Here is a 22,022-nt window from a genome sequence, read left to right on the forward strand (position 1 = left end):
TTTGCAGTGCAGGTTGAAAGGAAAACTCCCGGAAAGCAACAAGAAGTCCGCTTTCACGTTTCCCATTTAGGGCTCATGGCAAACACCCTCCACAGTAAACCTTTGGAAGATGGCGCTCTGCTCAGATGACACTCATAGATTTAAATAGAAGACAGAAAACAAACACTGCAAATCCCCCTGAACACACTGGTTAGAGTGGATGGGAAGATGCATAGAGCTGTCTCCAGGACAGTCCAGGAAGAAACAAGGGGCTGGGGCTGAATATATAGTTTCATCACCATATTTTCAGAGGTTACTCATAAAAAAATATGTTTGAAAACCATACATTGTTTACTTTCCACTCCTTAGTTATTCCTGTATTATAACTGTGTTGCAGGATAATGGCGAAGACTCCCATCTCATATCTCCTAGTCCGGTGGTCCATGTCCGGGGTCTGTGTGAGGCTGTGGTGGAAGCAGACCTCATCGACGCGCTGAAGAAATTTGGACCAATATGGTGAGACAGCACCCACTCTATGTGTGTGTGTGTGTGAGTGTGTGTGTGTGTGTGTGTGTGTGCGTGTGAGAGAGAGAGAGAGAGAAAGTAAAGTAAGTGGGCTATTAGCAAAGATCCCATAGATACACCACCTACTATGCTTCATGTTGGCTTCACAGCGACTAGCCTCTGCCCTGACCCTAAACCTAAGGTCACAGGTACATACAGGTTCAAAATGTGATAATTAAGATATTTTTAATTATTATAATTAGGGCTGGGCAAGTTAACGCGTTAATTTCGCGTTAATTCATTAGACTATTAACGGCGATATTTATTTTATCGCGCATTAACGCATGTTGCTCACATGCTTTCAGTCAGTGTCAGTCAGCAGGCGCACTGACTGCAGCGCGCTGTCACGGCAGCACTCTCCCCCTCCCCCTCCCCTCTCGTACATGGCTCAGCGGCGCCAGCCAATCAGCACGCAGGCTCAGCCTGGCCCGCCCACTCAGCTCTCACACAAACTTAACAAAGAAACAGCTGAGAGAGACCAGCAGCGAAAAAACATGAACAGGGGAAGTAGCACCGTTTGGCTTTATTTTAATTCCGTAAATGAAATCAAGCTGTATGTTTTGTAAAAAGCCGGTTCATTTCAGTGGAAACACAACAAATTTATCTAAGCACGTGAAAAAACATGAAAACGTCGAGCCCCAGAAACGAAGAGAGGAGACGAAACTTCTCTCACTGCCGACAGACCCACAGACAGACGTCTCTGACTGAGGCGTTTTCAGTCCTCCAGGGAACATCCAGGTAGATCAGTGGATGGATGGATGGATGGATGGATGTTATGGAGCCCACACATAACATGTAATTAAGACCTTGAAAGAAACCCAGTACATAATATTAAAAAGTGTTTATTTAAGATAAGATAACATTAGCTAATCCTTTTTTTATCCCACGACGGGGAAATTTATAGGAATTAAAGCAAACAGGCAGGTGCACACAACACAGACAAAAGTACATAAGGATTGAAATATATAAGAGGTGATTAGCGAAAAAACACTGAACGTAACATTATTATTATTATATTATTATTATTATTATTATTATTATTATTATTAATATTATTATTTAATTGTAAAATAAAATAAAAACACAAACCCAAAAGGTCAACAGTTTCATGATACATCAAGCTTAGGGACTGGCTAATATACAGGCAGGTCCAAAAAAGGACTATTTTGGCTGCAAGTGCTGGCTGTCTCTTATGAAGAAAAGATCAACTATGCACTAAAATTCAGTAGATGGGTTTGAAATATCCAGTATAAAATAAGTGCTACAAATGTTACAAACACGTGTGTTCATATTGCAAGCAGAACATTAAATAAAGGGCCTACACTACTTTGAATTTCATTCCTTGGAGTTTGTAAATACATGCGATTAATCGAGTTTATCGGCGATTAATCAGGCGATTATCGCGATTGAAATATTTTAATCGTTTCCCAGCCCTAATTATAATTTTAAAATAATTTTAAAATAAGTATCAGGGTTTTCTGATAATGTTTTGGCAGTCACCTTGATTTTTGAAAGTTGTCTCCATGAATAAATAAATCAATTTCTGATATATTACCATGGCAACCTCAGCTGGGCAGCTGCTCAGGAGCAGCTCAGTGCAGGCTTTGTAACTGCAGACTTGTTAAGGCACTGACCAGTAACACAGATAACTATAGTCAGATTGAGACTAATACTAAAACCTGGGTTTCATTTAAATGCTGAGTTGTGTTGCTGTCTATGCCAGGTGGCCATCTTTATCTACTCCAGCTGTTACGTAACTTCTCACAGACTGGCTCAGCTGCTCCGCCACCTTCAGATGAACACATGAACACTGGCCGTCTTTCACACCACCATCACTTCCATCTAACTAATATACACACTTTGAGATGCACCGATCACAGGTTTTTGGCTCATACCTGCTGTCAGACTGTTGTCAGTCTTTAAGTCACTGATTACATTTTAGCTGGTGCCGATTTATTTTTAAGAAATCCCAGCTTTCTAAATCTTTTTTCTCCCCTGTTATGTTATGACCATTGGTTAATTGGTCAATTGTCATTGTAAAAAACCTCGATAATATGTTGAATGGGCTTTGATTGAAGATTTAAGTTTCCTTATGGGCATTTTTTTATTCATTTGGAAAGCTCCTTATGAATACTTATGTGTAACTATGCATGAATAATACAGCGATTTTGAATGCCTATAATAAAGTCGATCTATGATTAAAGTCTGGTATGGAGTGAAATTGAACACCTGAGAGGAATCATCATGCAGTCTGGCCGCAATTCAACACTTTATACCATCCATGTAGCTAATTTCCCCTGTCTCCAAAATGACCGTACGCCTGGGTCAGAATTGCCTTGAGGACCGCACATTTCCCCGCCAAGTTTTTTCTTTTTATAGATGACAACCTTTGTGTGGAAAGTTACGTCCGCAAGTTTCAGGCCCCCTTTATAAATGAGGCCCCAGAATATTGATTTTCATCCCTGGCTGGTATTGTTCAGGGCCGGTTAGGCTGAATTTCATGTCTGGTCACAAGACAAATTCTCTGTACATCTCTGGCAAAATAGTTTTGTTTTCCAACGTTCACTCTGGGTCCAAATAGTGCAGTCAGTGAGAAGGAGGTAGGAAAAGGTGCCTGTATGCTTCTTATCATAGTTCCTTTAGCATAGGAACCTCACAACGTCCCTTACTACCGCTAACGAGCTATAAGAAATCTCATGAGCCTTTGCGTGACATGACCTATAAGCACAGCCCACCACATGGAAATTAACGAAAATGTCCAGAGAGAAAAGCACACCACCTTGGAAGTAGCACTTACTGTTTTACATTATTTCATGACTTGTTGGTCATCCATGTGATCAGAGGCCTTTTGCTATCTCCACCTTTGTTGTCTACAGTAAATAAGATCCGATAGATAGTGGAACACTCCAAAGGTAAAGTTCAAAATCAAATCCTGCAATTGCCGGTTTGCCGGTTGACCACCACCGCATTGCCTGCAGGTGGTGGTCAGAGCGTCCGGTGGCACCGGTGTATGGCAGCCTCGCCTCTGTCAGTCTGCCCCAGGGCAGCTGTGGCTGCTAACATAGCTCACCACTGTCAGGGTGTGAATGTGTGTATGACTGATTGTAGAGTAAAGTGCTGTACAAGTACAAGCTGTTTATCATTTATAATGTGTACACATCATTTTCTGGTAAATAAAAAAACTATTTTTAGAATTAAAACAAAATAAATAAAACAAGATCATCGGCATTATGTCAACTCAGTTTAAAAAGACAATAACAAGCAATTGGTCCATTTACTGTTACAACTAGAAAGTCTGTCTTTTAAGTTTATGTGCCTTCATGTGTTCTGGTTTGTGTAAAGGAGAGCTTCAGCTGTTTGCTACATTTGTATAATTTGCATTTTTTGTAGTTAATTTTCGGTAGGCTGTAGGCTTGTCCTGCATCATGCATGTGCGTTTCCGTCATGTAATGACGTCAGAGTTATAGGTTGTCCGAATTCAGTCCAGCAGTCCAAAGCTCCTTTTCTCCCCACTATAGAGTTCTTACTGTTGATCCCATGAAAGCTCAAGGAACAGGAGCTAGGAACTGTTATTAGAACATTTCAAATGCAGCCTGAAATATTTGGGAGGTGGATTACCAGAGCGATCCCCAATGGGTCTGATTAGTAAAATGAATGCTGACTGGCAGGCAAAAAATGAATATTTGCCTTTAAATTAAACCTTTAAATGTGTCTGTGTTTAACCTGAAACATGCAGAGAAAACAGAGGGGAAACTTCTCGAATAAACACAGACATGAATGAGTCTACTAAGCTTTGGTTTGGGGTTTTGGCTTGGGGTAATGTCCTTTCTTTTCAGCAGATAAACTTGATTCCACAAACATATTTTGAACATACAAATTGCCTGTTAAAACATGCATTCAGCAGCTTCCTTGTGTGTTTAAAGTCCAGGTCTGTGTCTGGAAAATAACCAATTTAAATTAACTTAACTTTTTCTGATAGGAAGATTGGTCAAATTATCCTAAAATGATGCTGATACCTAAAAAAATATAACTTTTCTCAGAACATTAGTGGGAATATATCCAAATTCAGTATTTGAGCTTGAATATATAATTTTCCACTTTTTTCAACCCTTTCTTGATTGTAAAACTCATTAAAGTTGCACGCTGTGTAATCGTTACACCTCCTTGGAAGATTAATGCCTGAAGTGCACAAAAGCCCAACATAAATATGATGAGTGTATGTAAATAAGAGAATAAGATGTGAAATCAGATCAGCAGGTGATCTGGTTGTTCGAGCAGCAGAGATCAATTCATCCAGAGGTTCAGAAACAGCGCAGCGTTATAGATGACACATTTCCTCAGCTGTGTAACGGTCACACCATCAACCTGTCTTTGTGCTCTCACTGTGGTTTGACTTTTATGTTCAGCTCTAGTTCACTGAGCCCATCCAGTTTAAACATGAAATAACCGTAAAGCACAAGATGAGCCAAAGCTGTCTGGGGCCAACAGGTCTGTCAGCAGAATTTTAAAGACCTAAATACATTCACAATTTACACCTGTGTGAGATTGCGTTGCAAGGCTCTAAGTGAAAACAGAACACAAAAGAGAAATGTTATAAATATAAGTTTGTGCAATAGGAAATAATTCAAAGCCTAAAATAAGAACATATGAAAGAATCGGAAACAAATAAGAAATATTGTGGCATTTTTCAGCAAACCATAAAAACTTTTTATGTGATCTGAAACATTGTGTAAGACAGTACGAACCGTGCAAGTACCGGTATATGTAGCAGCAGGATGTATTGCAGCAATGATGGTGATGGTGCAGATAGTTACTCGGAGCAATAGTTACATTTTCACGGTGTGTGGGTGTGCTTGTACATTGTTCTCACTGCTATGCATTAAGTTGTCTAAACATGTAAAGCACTTTGTTGAAAAAAAATCTTTAATACAGTTTCCAAAATTAAATCCAGTTTGGTTTGGCATCTGTTTTTAATGCAAAGGTTGTATAATATAAAAAGACAAGAATGCAAAGTAGATGTGTTAGCACTCTATGTAATTCATTTATTTACACGTATCTATTTGCAGTAACATCAGACAGAGTTTAAAAAAAAAGTCTAACAGTGCTGCAACATTTCAGTTCCCTTCAGCTGCTGATCCTGTTGTAACACATTAACTGGTGACTGAATGTTTCTATGAATCAGGGTTACGTCAGCAATGCACTGATCACCATGTTCGCCACAAATATTGCACAACAGGCAAAAGGTCATAGCCATTGTCTTTAATGTCTAAACTGCAGTCACTTCTCTTTAGGAGACCCCTCCATTGCTCTTTAGTCTCATAAAAGCTGTTTCCAGAACTGATCTGGCACTGCTTATTCTAGTATCGCTGTGGTTTTGTATTGCTGTGAGCTAAGTCGAACAATATCTGAAAAGGGCTTCATAGGCCAAGTTTTTAAAGGGTATGCAGGGTCTCCTATTAAATAGTGTCCTATATTATGGCCAGTCCCACCAAAGCTGCACCCGTGGATACGTCCGAACTGCAGCGCTTCGCCTTCTCGTCATGCTAAACAAGCTATGAAGTTATTACAAAACCTATTTATAAACTTCTAAAATATTCTAAATATAATTTATGTGTTCCCATAACAAACTGAACACACAGTCTATAACTACTCTTTTCTGTTACGCTTATGGATATTGAACATGTGCAAATGAAAACATTTGGACGTAACAATATTCTTGCATGGAGTCTTCTTTTGCGCATTAGCTGTAGCTCTCAGATGCTCTGTTTTTGCATTAAAAGGAACATCTGTAAACACAGAAGAAGCGGAGCTTGGTGCAGACCACCAAGCTCCGCGGTCTTGCTACTGTGCTTTCCTTCTGCATTCTGCACTGATGACACATGCTTTGTTTCCGAGACTGGTCAACAGCAACGGTTCTTAACCTGGACTTGTGCCCAAAAGTTTTGACTCTTGACCACGACTCCTGGTCTGAGGCTTAAGTCTTAGTGCCAGTTTTATTTCAGGGAATGAGTGAAAGGAAGCCGGTGTGTGAGCTGCAGACTGCAGACTGCAGCTGCAGCGCATGTTTGATTATTAGCCAGTCACTTCGTGGGGTTATGAGCTGTTAATGGCTTGTAACGATAGGTTCATGTTAGCTGAAGTTTCATAATAATGAACTCATCAACTTCTGTCCAACTGAATGCTGCATTAATGATATTCATTCAGATAACAGAATAAACTTGATTACCTCAAACATTTGCTCAGTGTTAGGCTCGCTGCAGCTTGAATGTGTTAAAGGATTTTAGAAATTCTTGGAAAATCTTGAGATATTCTTGAATTAGACTTGGCGGGACACTTGGTGAGAACCCTGACCTAGAATCCCCGGACTTAATGTGTTGAATTATGTTGAAGAAGCCTTTATCACTGCAGGTGGTCAGTTCACCACTTCAACGGTTTTTCCACTAGATTTAGGAAAGCTTGTATCAACAAGTGGAGTCCAGTACTTCTCTGCTAAGGTGGTAAGATATCAACTCAAGAGCCAGGATGATGCCAAGCATCAACACAGCTAACAGTGTAACAATGCCTGAGGTCGTTTTGATCAAATAGAACCAGTGAGATCTGGAATTCTGTAGATCACATTTGAATAGACCAATAATCAAGTAGATAATCTGCAGTCCAGTGCTTTAGCAAAGAACATACAGTGTGATGAACTGAACAAATATTGAGGAACCAGTTCCTTTTTGTGGTGAGAGGTTGCGAACAGCAGAAATTGGACGTTTTGATCATTAAAGCGATGTCATTGGTTTAACATGCAGAAAGCCTGGCACCAGTAGAAAGCCAGGATGTTAAAAAGGTCTGGGAGGGTAGATAGGAAACGTTTTGAACAATCTGTCTGCATGTTTTGATTGAATTTGACTTTGTAAAGTGCCTTGAGATGACATGTGTTGTGAATTGGCGCTATATAAATAACATTGAATTCAAGAGGATGTTTAGCATGTCATATCCAGGTATTCCTGTCTCTTTTTTTCAGCTATGTGATGATGATGCCCTTCAAGCGTCAAGCCTTGGTGGAGTTCTCTTCAGTAGAGAGTGCCGATCGCTGTGTGTCCTGTGGAGCAAAGGAGCCAGTGTACATTGCAGGTTTGGATCCCACTTTAATTATCTGCAACACACAATTGTTCTTAAATCTTTTGGTATTCTCTATTTTTGTTTGTTATGTAACCAAAGAATAACTTTACTTGTAGACATTAAACCAACACTAAATAATTCACCTGTATATCGAGAGGAATTAGAGAGCTGAATAATAAAATGATGAGCATATAGTACTTGTCCAGAACCCCAAGTTGGATCTGGCCTATTTTAGTCCATTTTTCCACAAACTGGTTTCAAGTTTGAGATGTGGTAGCATTTCCTCTCATAGAGTGTTATTAGAAGGGCCATCCAGATTACTACTGGATGATTGTGAGAATTGACAAATAGATTCTAAAAAATGTAACAGCAGTTCTTCCTTTTCAGTTTTCTCTGAAGCAAAAATAATTCAAACACTCAGTATCTACAATCTGTTTGCATGCAACAAAAACAGAAAATCCATGTTCCAGTCTCAAGCTCCCACTGTCATAAATAACTATAAAGAGCTTGGCCTGGGAGTAGCTGAACTTGCAGCTCCTGCTAACAAGATCGTAGGATGCTTGTAGGTCCTGTGATGAAAGATTCCTGTTGCATGAATTCATCAGATGCTTCTGAGACTTCTGGAGTAAGAACGCATAAGGCACTGGAGAAAAGCCAGCTGTCAGGTTTTATTTATTACATTGCCTGCATCCATGTTCCTTTTTACAAGTTATGTTAAAGATATATCAACATATATTTTCAGTAAATAAAGGTGATGTACTGGGTAATCTTGTCACTGTGATGGTGCAAACGAAAATTCCTGCTGTTTGAAGCATAAATGTATAAGAAGCTCCTGTTATTGTCCTTATATCAATGTGGAGAAACAGTAAGCCACAGAAAGGCTCAAAATACACTGAGCCACAGTTCAGAGTGAGAAATGATCAACTATTACCCTGTAGATAAATTCATGTCTATTAACCAGTTTAAACAGCACATAAGCCTCCAGGGACTTGGATCCAGTTGTGTTCATATTTTGACTGATGTGTTTACCAGGACAACAGGCTTACTTCAATTACTCCACCTCCAAGAGAATCACCAGACCAACAAATGCTGACAACCCAAACAGTGGCAACAAGGTCCTGCTGCTGTCCATTCAGAACCCCCTCTACCCCATAACTACGGTAAGCACACTCACAATCCTTTTACAGATACAGAATCATGTCTGAATACTGATCACTGCAGCTTTGAGAACCCCCAGCTACAGCCAAACATTCAAGTTTAGCTCTTGGTGAATGGTATAGGAGGTTTGTACTGCTTCCACCTAAGAGTCTTCCTAGTTATATCTGGGCTGATGCCTTTCACTCCCAGTTACCCAACTGCTGCAACTCCTACTTTTAAACAGGTACTCACACTTGCTGTTCACTAATTAATCAAGTGGCTCTGATCAGCAGCCCTCTGCTGCAACCCTCTCTCTTAAAACTCACTGAGGAAACAAGGATACACTTTCTTTTCTCCAGTGACTCTGTTGACACTCATTTGGAGCTTTTTGTCATGGCTTTAATGATGGGGCAGTTTTTAAGCTCCTGAAAGATTGTTTCTTAGATTAGAGAACCATTAGGTTATAATGAACAATTAGGTCTGTAGGGACTGATTCTGATTGGAGATGCACAGTAGTGCACAGTAGTCATTGTTTTATCACTGTTGTACCACTGAACAAAGTTATTTAACTGATCACCATGCTGCTGCATGAACAGTGACGTTACAGTTCAGAACAGGTCATTGAAAGTTTTTCCTGTAAGATCTTGTAAGGCCCCATAAACGATGGCTGCTGCAGTATGATGAGATGTTGTGCTAGTAATGAACACATCCTGACATGCTGCTGTTTTACTAGTTGAGCACAATGTGTACAAGAGGGCCGCCACTGAACACAAGCCAATTTCTTAATGATTTATCAGCAGACTTTAAAGTGTTTCGGATCCCCTAGGGGTGCTAAATTGGCAGAATGCTGCCAAAGTCTAACTTGTAATGGTGCTGTTCAACACAGAGCAATATAGTTTCAGACACGTTGTTTGCTGCACTACCTGAGCCACTTGTGTGGGTTGTAGACTCCGTCTCATGCTACCACCAGAGTGAAAGCACCACCAGCATTCAAAAGTGAACAAAACATCAGCCAGAAAGCAACTGAGAAGTGGTCTGTGGTCACCACCTGCAGAGCCACTCCTTTATTGGGGTGTCTTGCTAACTGCCTATAGTTTCAATAATAATAATAATGATAATACATTTTATTTCTAATGCACTTTACATTTAAAAAAAACCCTCAAAGGGCTGATTTCACAGAAGTGTGATTGACTTGGAGTTACATTGTGTTGTTTAAGTGTTCCCTATATTTTTTGAACAGTCTAGTTTTCCTGACTGAATCCACAAATACTTGCATGCCTGAGAAAGCAAAACAGTCATTTAGAAGATCATCATCAGCTGTCTCTGAAGGAAGAAGTATTGAGGATAAGGATAGAGAGGATAAAGTGTGTTTCATCTTCCTTCAGGGTGTTTAAACATATTTGTCTCTTAGGGTAACAGTCAGTGGTGAATATTGAAATGTAATTCGACTGTTAAAAAACATTTTTTAAACCCACTATTATAGCCACTAAGGTTTAAACAGCACATTTTTTGGTAGATTCAGCTGATAGTGGTCACTGACTACCCAGCAACATGCTTAGAACCGAGTTTGCATGAACTCAGCAGTTAACACTAATGAGTTCATATTAGTTGAGACTGATTGAAAGAGTGTACATTATGCAGAGTGGAGGCCGAGATCTGATAACATCATGTCGATTTACCATCACAGCACTAAAGAGAAGTCTAAACAGTGGGTAACTTTCAGGTAAAAGAGGTTATATCTAGGACTTCCTGCTTGTACAGGAAGAACGTAGCCTGTTTAGAGGACTTTTAATAGCTGCGTGAAGACCTACATAAATGTCACTATGTGACGAGATCAGCTTATTCTCTACGATCTACAGCCATTTAATCTGCATGCTGGAGATCATGTGTGCCGTACCAAGTCAGGCAGGATGGGTTTTTATCTGTTATAAAGGGTAAAGGAACCTTAGATGATTGGAAAAGCCTTCTGGCTAGAGAAAGTGTGGTGAGCGTCATTACACCAAGGTTTCCTGCAGCCTTGGCTAGTGACAGAGCTGAGAACAGTTTTTATTTTGGGTGGCTGTTGAACAGACTGGTTGGAGGGGATGAACAGTAGTTCAGTCTGAGAGAGGTTTAGTTGAAGGTGCTGCTCCTACGTCCTTGTGATGAGTCAGAGGGGCGAGCTCAGACCTGGCTCCAGTTCACCTTTAGCAATGCAAGGACACACACACACACACACACACACACACACACACACACACACACACACACACACTTGCACACACAAAGCATGTGACAGCTAAGGAGTTGAGGTGAAGGAGTAACACTAATCGGTTTGTAGATGTATTTATAGTATTTCGAGGATGCGGTCAAAGGTGTTTTTTTCATCGCTTTCCTCCTTGAGATTCAGCGATTTCTGTTTTTTTATGTGTTCTGTCTGGCAGTGTAGTAATAACAATTGCTGTCTTAATGCCAAAAAGAGCCCAACAGACTTACTTTCACAAGTGGACATTACTGTTTTTGCTATAGTGCTCCGGTTCGATCCCTACTGCCTGCACTCGGGGTCCCTGAGCAAGACCCTTAACCCCTGATTGCTCCCCAGGCGTCGCACAGTGGCAGCCCACTGCTCCCCAAGTGGATGGGTTAAGATGTAGAAGTGAATTTCTCCATTGTGAGATCAATAAAGTTAAATTATTATTATCATTATTATCATTATTATTATTATTATTATTATTATTATTATTATTATTATTATTATTATTATTATTATTATTATTATTATTATTATTATTATTATTATAATATGCAAAAAACTTAGATATTATTCTGGGAATATTTAAAGTTCAATGGACACAGAAACAGAAAGGTAAAAGAAAAGGTAAAAGAAAAAGATGAGGGAAGATTTTATAAGGGAGAAAGGGTGACAAAAATAGAGCAGAGGAAAGAGAGAGTGCAAGATAACATCCTCTGAGTCTGCTTCTACACCTGCAGAGAGAAATATAAGAAGAACAGCAAAACCAACCAACCAAAAAAAAAGTATCACGCATAAAAACAACTAACATCACTGAAAAATACACAATATTATTTAATATAAGATGTAGTTAGTGACAACCAAAGTTAACTTTAGGGTTTACAGTATCTGTATAGAAGTGAGTCTGTAAGCACCTGAATCCAAGTGGGTGTTTGTGAGAGTGTGCTTGTGTATTTTAAGAAAAATGCTCAAAAGTGGCTGTGACGAGCCAAAGACACCCCCTGCAGGCATTTTTGCCTGGGAAATCGAAATGAGCAAGTATGCTCTGCAGTGGCTTGATGCTGGTCCTAGAAAGGAAGTACCATAACAATAGCTATCTACAGTTATATTCAGTAAATTAGAATATTATTGGAACGTGTTTTTTTTAACTCTATTCAAAAATGGAAACACATTATATTGGTTCTCTCAGACTGATGATGTTTTAAAGCCTTTATTTCTGTTGATTGATTGTGATTTTTTTCTACCCTCAGCTAACAAAATCACAGCATTTATGATTAAAATATTGCATTAGACCAATAAAATATCAAATGTTTTTATGCAGAAATTGGGGCTTAATAAATTTATGTTGAATACCAACTTAAAAGTTGTTGTTTTTTCTACAGGTACTTTTCATCAGACAAACAAGCCTCTTAAAAATGCATATTCTAATTTATTGAATATGACTGTAAGTATAAGTATGAAATAAACAAGATAAATGCATAAAATAAGCTAAGTAAATTGAATTGAAGTAAGTGGGTAATATAATGTAGAACAGTAGCACTATAATTGTGTAAGATTACTGCAATTGTGTAAGATTACTGCAACCAAATGACACAGACACACCATATACAATCTGTACCAGTTGCGGTAATGTGCAAGTGGAAAGTTCAAAGTGGGACATTGTGCAACTGTGCAATGTTGGTAGTTGAGCAAAACAACTGTATTCTGCACAAGTGTTGCACTATGCAGATGCTGTCTGTGCTTGTGGTTGTCAGAGGAGGGAGGGGGTAGCAGCAGGGGCTACAAGAGTCCTTCAACAGTCTCACCGCTTCCGGAGAGAAGCTGTACCCCAGTCTGGTGGTCCTGCTCTTCATGCTCTGCAGCCTCCTGCCTGAGGGGAGCGAGACAAACAGTGTGTGTGCTGGGGGAGTGGGGTCCTTCATGATGCAGATGACGCGTTTCCTGCATCTGAGGGTATAAATGTTCGTAATTGGTGGATGGGCTGCGTCCCACAGTCCTCTGTGCAGACCGTCACCAACTTCTGCATCGCCTCCCTCTCTGCTGCAGAGCAGCATGCCGTGGCATGCGGTGATGCAGGAGCAGAGGATGCTCTGCACCACGCAGACGTAGAATGAAGTCGGCCCTTAGCTCCAAAGTTCTGCACGCCTTTACTTCCTCCGGAGGTTGAGGCTGATGTGCTTTCCTAATCTGGCAGGAAGTGTTGCTACTCCAGGTGAGGTTGTCAGTGATGTTTATACCCAGGTTCATGCAGCTGGAGACCACTTCCACAGCTGTCTGTCTGGTGTGCAGGGAAGTGGGGAGGTGTTTGCCCCTTTTAAAGTCCACAATCATCTCCTTGGTCTTCTTTGCGTTTATGCAGAGGTTGTTTTCTGTGCACCAACCCTCCAGATGTTCCACATCCTGCCAGTTGTCAGACTCGTTGTTGTTCACGATGCATCCAGCCACCGCTGTGTCATCTAGCCACACCAGGCTATGTGTAATGTGGCACACCTTAAGGGTTTTTAATACATTTTAACACCACCTGTGTAGATAAAAGACTGTGTAGGGACTGATGTGGCACAGAGGTTAGGGAGTTTGTCTTGCAATTGCCGGGTTGCTGGTTTGATCCCCCGCTCTGACTGTCTCTCGTTGTGTCCTTGGGCAAGACACTTCACACGCATTGCCTGCTGGCGGTGGTCAGAGGGCCCGGTGGCGCCTCGCCTCTGTCAGTCTGCCCCAAGGCAGCTGTAGCTACTAACGTAGCTCACCACCGTCAGGGTGTGAATGTGTGTGAATGGGTGAATGACTGAACTGTAGTGTGAAGCGCTTTGGAGGTCATCAAGACTAGTTAAAGCGCTATACAAGTACAAGCCATTTACCATAAAAGATGCAACAAATAGTTGATATTTTTCATTTACTTCTCTTCAGGGAACAAAATGCATAAACAGCTTAAATAATTTTTATTACAGAACAGTTTTAAAATCAGAATGTCACCCAGAAAGTTGCCTTTACTAGTCCGACTGTTTCCAGTGGGCTTAAGAAGGTAACTATCAGCCTGGGGCTGCACATTAAAGCAGATCAGTTACAGTTTATCATCACTACAAGCAGAAGCTGGAGGTTAACAGTTTGCTCTGAAGATTACATGTGTATAGTAACACAGTATCAAGGTGGAAAGACCTTAGAAATGGTGATAAGGCCATTTCCCAACTATTTGAAGTCCATGATTCTCCAATGAGATAGCTTATTCATCATCATCATCATCATCATCATCATCATCATCATCATCATCATCATCATCATCATAACTTTATTAAAGACACAAGTAGCTCCATATTAATAGCCATACAAACAAATAAATCAATCTGAAAAGAAGAATCGAGTAAAAAATGCAGATAAAGTCAATTCAAATAATCACAAATGTACAAAAAGACTAAAACACCAATGGTTCCACATCCTAGTCTCATACTTGACTGAACTTTGTGCAGGATTCATCAGCGTCTGGTTTAATGGTGTTAAATGCTGACGTGAAGTTTACCTGTGTCTATTCACAAGTGGAAAACGTTTAGGATAGTTGACTATTTTCCCAGGAGTTGACTAACAAATCCAGTTAAACAGCTCCATCTCACACTCTGCTGGCTATAGTCAGCATGAGGAAAGTTCACGGCAGCAAAAAGAGAAAAAGCCTGAAGGAGTTTTGTTTGTTCTGGAAGGGTTTAGAGCAGGGGTCTTTAACCCTGGTCCTCAGGACCTACTGTCAGAGACTGCATGTCTCTGCTCCATCACCCCTCAATCAAATGATTGCATGACCTCCTCAGCAGCCACCAAGGGCTGCAGATGCCTGTTATTTGCCCATTTATTTAGGTCAGGTGTGTGGAGGCAGGGAAACACCTAAAACATGCAGGATGGTGGGTCCTAAGGACCACGGTAGAAGACCCCTGCTTTAGGGAAAGTATTTTCTCTCTAACAGAACATAACAGCATGGCTTTACTTTGAACTTTAAATCTGCATATAGAAGAAGACTTCTGGACTAATGTTCTCTGGCTAGAGGAGAACAAGGGAGACCAGAAATTAGTTGTTTGACCATAAAACAAAGCACCATGTTTGGAGAAAACCAAACATAGTATATATCACCACAGCTTAAAAAAAAGACATTGTCATGGCCTTGTCAAAATCTAGTCCTCTACCCTATATTTGCACTTGTGAGGTTGGATTTGTGTTTTTTAAGAATCTGGTAAAAAAAATAAAAATACAACCAAAAAAAAAAAAAACAGATCATGTTTGTAGTTAAACCCAGTTCTAACTCCTGGCAGACTTAGATCAAAATCATTTTAATTAAACCATTTAAAAGCACTTAAAGGATAATAAAACAATATATCAATTTTTGGGGGACAATCTGATTTAATTTACATTTTAACAAAAAAAGTTACATTAACGTAACCAATCCCTTCCTCTAACTGCTGAACCACGTTTCCTGGTGTTTGGAGGATGTCTCTTTGGGGAGCTCCAGGTCTGTGAGGCTGGATGGTCTCCTTACCATCACCCTAATCTTTAGCTCGCTCCACATTTTTACGTCAGAACTCTGGCTGGGCCGCTCCAAAACGTTAATATTACTTAGGTCATTGACATCTATCAGTCGGGAAGGGTTACAAAGATGTTTCCAAAGTCCACACCATTAAGTCATCCTCTGAGGAGCTAAAAAAAAACAATAACGGTTTCAGAGTGGCCTAGTCAAAGTTCAGACTTAGTATGACAATAAACAGGACATTCATGCTTGAAAACCCTCCATTGTGTCAATTCAGCAAATCAGGCCATTAATCCTCGACAACGATGTTGCTGACAAGCAGTGAATGGGTTTAGGAGGTCTTTGCTATTACGTAAACAGGGTGAGTTGGGTTTGAATAGATTTCTAACCTTAGTAAATGAGATCATCATGTTTATTTTTGATTTACTCAGACTATGTTTATTTTAACATTTGTTTGAGGATCTGAAAATCTGGGGTGGGGGGTGTTACTTCTTCACTGCCCTGGATCTGTATGTGTTGTCATGTGAAGAGAGCTGAAAGAGGAATTTCTTTGTGCTTTTGCCCAGGATGTCCTGTACACGGTTTGTAACCCCATAGGCAGTGTGCTGAGGATCGTCATCTTTAAGCGAAATGGAATCCAGGCCATGGTTGAGTATCCTTTTCCTCAGTGGTTACCGTGTGTACATGTTGCTCCTCCATATGACTGAGTCCACCTGCCAGAGGTTGGTGCCAGAGAATGTCTGAGATTTTCCTTTTTATTCCATCATTGCTTCTGTCCGTTTCTAAAGTTGTTCCCTGTTGCTGCCTGTCTAGTTCAAACCACACCCGTCTGAGTCACAGCTCATCCGCTTATTGTCTGGAGTATCAAACCCACCCTTTTAGAACCAGTACTGTCTCGTACCTGTTCTTAGACTAAATCCATTCAAAAACAGACAGAGATTTGGTGGCTGTTGTGCTGCTCAACAGACCGTGATTGGAGACACTGCTGGAGATATCCATAGTTACCTGTTTGGTGTTTACATGTTTTAAAACTAGCAGCTGCATTTAAACACAAGGGTCTAACAAATGAAATGTTATGTGGATGCTCTGGATTGTGCAGTGTCATTTGTCTTCCTTAATGTGACTCTTCCAGGTTTGAGTCAGTTCAGTGTGCCCAGAAGGCCAAAGCTGCACTAAATGGAGCTGACATTTATGCTGGCTGCTGTACGCTCAAGATTGAATATGCAAGGGTAAGAAACCGCAACGAGATCAGGAGTCAAAGCTACATGTCCTTGTGCTCTCTGTAGCTCATTTTAACACTGACTGAAACAACCACTGGTAGAGATTCTCTGATCAGGCCTTTCCTGGCTCAGAGCAGTTCGGTTTGACCTGCTGAATCCAATTTTGAACAATTGAGATTTTTATCATTTAGTTTAAAAGAAAATAATCAAAATCAGTCAATTGAATTTAGACTATGAACATGTTCCACAGGTTCTCCTGTAGGCATAGTGGTGTTTAGTTCAACGGGACATAATAGCATTATTAAGATTACGTCTATTTACTCATCAAAGCAGCTGTCGGGCGACTATGTTTACATGTCGGCAACAATTAGATTTCAGCTTTTCTTACTTGTCCACGTCTTAAAACACAGACAAAGGTTATCTTATTGTCCTCCAAAATGGCATCAGAGTAAATGCTGTCGGTAGATGCATTTACAAACCAAAAATTGTAAGAGTTCGTAGAAAGATCTGAAGAAAAGAAGAAAAAAAACAGATTTGACCTGCTGACCTCCAGGATGATTGAGGGAAAAGCAGGAACCCAGCTTTTTCATGGCCAGTTCTGATTTCTGGCTCCTTGCGTGGTGCATCCCTAACTGCAAGTTACACTATGAGCAGAAAATATTCAAATAAATCCCCTGTACCTAAGAACATGTGTGAACATCCTAACTGTTGTATTTTTTCAAGTGGTGAAATATCCTGTCGACCGCAGGTTGAACTTTTACATTGTGAAATCTCTGTAAACTATATAGCTAAATTATGTTGTATTGTAATAATATTTTACCATATTGTACTAGGTTACCTCTCTAAATCATTAAATTCAGGTGTTTCAGTCACCTTTAGGTCCACTTGTGTATAAAATCCAGAACCTGGTCATGCAGAGGGCTTCTATGAATGTCAGTGATAGAAGGGTCACTCTCAGGAGCTCAGTGAATTCTACCTTGGTACCATGATAGGATGCGAACTGTGCAACAAAATCTTTCAGGACATTTCCTCACTCCTTCTAAATATTGAACAGTCAGCTGTTGGTGGGATTCTAACACAGTGGAAGTGATTGGGAGCAACAGCAACTCAGCCATGGAGTGGTGGCCACATAAGATCAGAGCGGGGTCAGAGGATGAGGAGGAGCACAGTGCACAGAGGTCAGAGACTTTCTGTTGAGCCAATAGTTACCCACCTCCAGACCTTATTCGGCCTTCAGACTAGCTAAGGAGCAGTGCTCAAAGAGCTTCATGGAATGGGTTTCCATGGCTGAGCAGTCTGACATCACCAAGTGAAAACGCATCAGATGCACTGGTGTAAAGTACGCTGCCACTGGACTCTAGAGCAGTGGAGACAGGTGCTCTGGAGTGATAAATCCTGCAGTACTAACCGTGCATTAAAGACTAGTTTTAGACGACAGACAGAAAATATCAAACATACATCTAAAACAATAAAACAATATTTAACTACTTAGCTAATATTTAACTAATATTCCTGATTTAGGACTATTGATGCAAGCAGTGGTGTTTTACTGCTACGTTGTCCTAATCACACTGACTCATACTGGAGTTTCCAACAATAACCCATTTTTTAACACAGGGCATGACCAATAACTGGAGGTTAAAACTGAGCACCCTCAGGCACCTTTGTGGATGCACATCCACCTTTAGGGTGAGAAAGGTAGACCAGTTCAGGTTTCTATCTGTATTCCACAGACATCCATTTACCATAAGCCACACCTTTGGATGACAAGCAATCCCACAAATTAGTTGTATTAGGATCTGTCACTGATGACACCACTCAGTCTTCCACTGTTATGTTAGAGTTGACATTTTCTGTCCTGCATAAATACATTTTCAGATATCCCTGACAATGTTTAGGAGGATTCATTTGGAAAACATACTTTGCAGCAGTCTTTTTTTATATATTTATAATATATAATAATATAAGAATTATTATATTATATTAGCTTACAACAATGTCTTAACCACAGATGCCCTGACTTGCCCTCCTCATCCTTCCCTTTGTTTTACTGCAGTGACACATCAGTAGCCTAAAATAACAGACCAGAAATCCACTCTAGAGCTTCTCGTCTCTTCGTTGTCACTGTAATCCTGCCTTGGATTTCAAAAGGAAATTACCTGTTTCTTCTTTGGAAGCCTGACATTACACTAGACCAGAAAACCAGAGAACAGAAGGTTCCAAAGAGAACAAAATGATAACTGTGACATTGGTAATACTGTGCTCCACATATTTAGTGGCGAGATCAGATTTATTAGGATTTAGCTCCCAGATATATTGTGCAGTACCTCTATCTGGATCCTGAATGTGTGTTATGTTTGTGTCAACAGCCAACGCGTCTTAACGTAATAAAGAATGATAATGAGAGCTGGGACTACACTAAACCATACTTGGTCAGACGAGGTAAGACATGTTTCTCTTTCATCTTCATTATCTTGACACTAATGTGCGCAGCTCTGAGTGACACCATCAGTTGGCACCTGAGGTCCTGTGGAGGGCGGAGAGCATATTTTTAACTTTAGTCCGAACCTCCCAGGAACATTGGAGAAGGAGAAGGAACATACATAGTCACTTATAATCATATTTACCCTAATGAGTTGGAGCAGTTACTAGCACTGTTGCCTTGCAACAAGATGGTCCAGGGTTCCAATCCCACTCATAGCTCTGAATGGAGTTGGCATGTTCTCCTGTGTGTGTCTCTGTGTTGCCCTGTGATGACAACCAGTCCAGGGTTTACCTCAGTGACTGTCCTAACGACCCTGCATGGCTAGGGGATTAAAAACAATAGATGGAAGGAGAGAAATTAAAGAGAAAACATCTTTTTTTATGCTAAGGGCCATCCTGCATCCCATTAACACTCATGTTCACCTGTCTTTGCAGGACTCTAGTAGGCTTTCCTATCATCTGTCTACAGTTGTGCTCAGAAGTATACATACACTCATCAGTCATTTTAATTCATGGCTTTTGTTGATTACAGAAAATGCACAATACGTTCAATGCTGGGCATCAATTTCTTGTTTTAAAAGTTATTGCTGTGATATGCTGTGTAATATTTCCACACAGGAAAAAGAAAAGTTTAAATCTTTAAAAGCACTAAATGATATGGTACTCATCCAAGATGGCTGCCTTTCATCTAAAACAGTAATAGCCAAAGTAAAAAACTTGTAATTTACTCTTGGGACAAATTTGATCTTCGTTAACCTCTCATATACACAGTGTTTTACCTGCCGCTTTAGCAAACACAGTTAATGGTTTGTAATGCTAACAGTGTTTAGCCTCTTCACTGAGGACAAACATCTATAGGCAGTTCTGCTTTTCAAACCTGGAACTGGAACACACTTCAGAGATTAACAGGACATAGCATGAGTACGCTGTCAGTCTGTTCCTGGTTTACTCTCACCAACTACTACAGAGTCATATTCACCTAGCAAATAAACGATACCGATATTTCTTCTGAGTGCCACTGAAGGCAGCTCAGGTACTACCACTGGCCATGCAGCATTGACACCCTTTTTATTGCAGGTTGCAGTTTCTTTAGAATAGTTATAATGGACGTAATGGAGGCTGTGGATGGGCATCAGGATAACTGCAAGATATAATGGTAGCATAGACCAGGATTTAGGTTAAATATGGCTGGTAAAGCCTTTCTGACTGTCTTTGGAAGATCTGTCTCTATTGTGGCACTGGTACACAGGTTGAATGTCATTCCAGTTTTGCTGTAGAAAAGTGTGAAAAAATACATTTGATTCTAAGAAATCCAACAGAAATGTCATCAATTAGTTTGGAATCTGTATTCTTAAAACATTGGGTCACTGTATTGTTTATATGGCGGATATGATATCAAATGTAAATTACTATATTTACTTACATAAGTATGGATAGTTGCAAAACACTGGTACTCCCAATCCAGACGATGTACTGTCTTTTTATGATCCGCCATTAGTCAAACTCTGTTACATTGAATGATGGAGTTGTTGGAGCTGCTATGTTTTACTTTTGGACACTTCTTGAGAAACCTCAGGTCACAATTAAATTATTTCATTAAACTATCACCATCAATACGAGCTCCTCTATAACAACAGGAGTTTGGTCAGTTTACTCCCCTGGAGCATACAGGTGTGTTAACACAAAGCCAAGGAAGAAATACATCTGCAGAGACATTATAGAAGGAACTGTTTCTGCCCATCATTCTGAAAACAGTCATAGGGTTAGTTCCAAACAAAGTTCTTCATCCTATAGAGAAAAAGATTCATCAAAACATCTCAGACAGTGGCCAGTCTTCCACTGAGTGAACATCCCAGCAAATTCAGCCTACGGTCAGTTCAATATTGAGAGCAATTACCAAAAAGCCAAGCACTCCGTGTCAGACTAGCAGCTTTATGTTACACGTCGTTGTATGAGACTGAAGAGGATAATTGAGCTATTGCCCTATTGAGTTGTTCTTTCTTTCATGAAGTGTTACTTGAGGGCTTGTGGACAAATTTGTTTTTATTTTACATTTTTAACCTAATCTGTGCTCTGAGACCTCATGAGTGACCACACATCCATTTTTTACACCAGAGATGAGCTGTTAGCTCTTGGTAGCTCCACTGTGCTGCCTACCACCGAGCGACGTGATACCCTCAACAAGTTGACAAGGAAGAGGCGTAGAAAATGCGGTGTCATCAGATGTCACAACCGGAGGAGAAGGCGCAGACCCATCATCCTGTCCATAATGATGGGAGATGTAAGATCCCTTCCCAACAAAGTGGATGAATTGGTGGCACTAACCTCACTACAGAGATGATACCGTGATAGGAGCTTGGCTATTTTGAGATGTAGCTAATTGTGCCAATGCTGGATACACACATAAACATGGATGGCTTTCATTTACCGCGGGCTGACAGAACCAAGAAGAAGTAAGAAGAGAGGAAGGGTCTGGTTGTGTTTGTGAATGATAGACGGTGTAACTCTTGGCATTTAAGTATCAAATATAGATGTTCTGCGATGAGGACATTGAGAAGAAAGCTGTTACATGAGGTCATACTATGAACTGCGAGAGTTTACACATTATCGTGATATCTGTGTATGTTCCCCCCTCTGCCAGTGCTTCAGCAGCATGTGATGTCCTCCACACAGTGTCCAGCTTACAGGCTAGACGAGGTCAGGCAGGCTCGGTGGTCAGGTAGCAGGTCCGGTTTGGTACACAAGCAGACAAGGTAAACAGACTGGGGTCAGGCAAGCTCAGATAGTCCAGGAACAGACT

The 22,022-nt window shown here is 40.4% G+C and overlaps 1 protein-coding gene across 1 annotated transcript in view; it reads left to right on the plus strand.

The window, feature by feature from the left end:
- Positions 1 to 376: 376 nt before the first annotated feature.
- LOC105921798 (heterogeneous nuclear ribonucleoprotein L-like) overlaps positions 377 to 22,022 on the plus strand; it is a gene marked incomplete at its 5' end in the record, with an annotated part of 36,207 nt that continues 14,561 nt past the window's right edge. The window contains 6 exon segments of the mRNA XM_012857652.3: positions 377 to 495; positions 7,553 to 7,662; positions 8,683 to 8,810; positions 16,085 to 16,170; positions 16,651 to 16,747; positions 19,108 to 19,180. Coding sequence (XP_012713106.1) covers positions 377 to 495; positions 7,553 to 7,662; positions 8,683 to 8,810; positions 16,085 to 16,170; positions 16,651 to 16,747; positions 19,108 to 19,180 — 613 coding nt within the window.

Source organism: Fundulus heteroclitus, unplaced genomic scaffold (genome assembly GCF_011125445.2).
Source record: "Fundulus heteroclitus isolate FHET01 unplaced genomic scaffold, MU-UCD_Fhet_4.1 scaffold_37, whole genome shotgun sequence".
NCBI lineage: Eukaryota > Metazoa > Chordata > Actinopteri > Cyprinodontiformes > Fundulidae > Fundulus > Fundulus heteroclitus.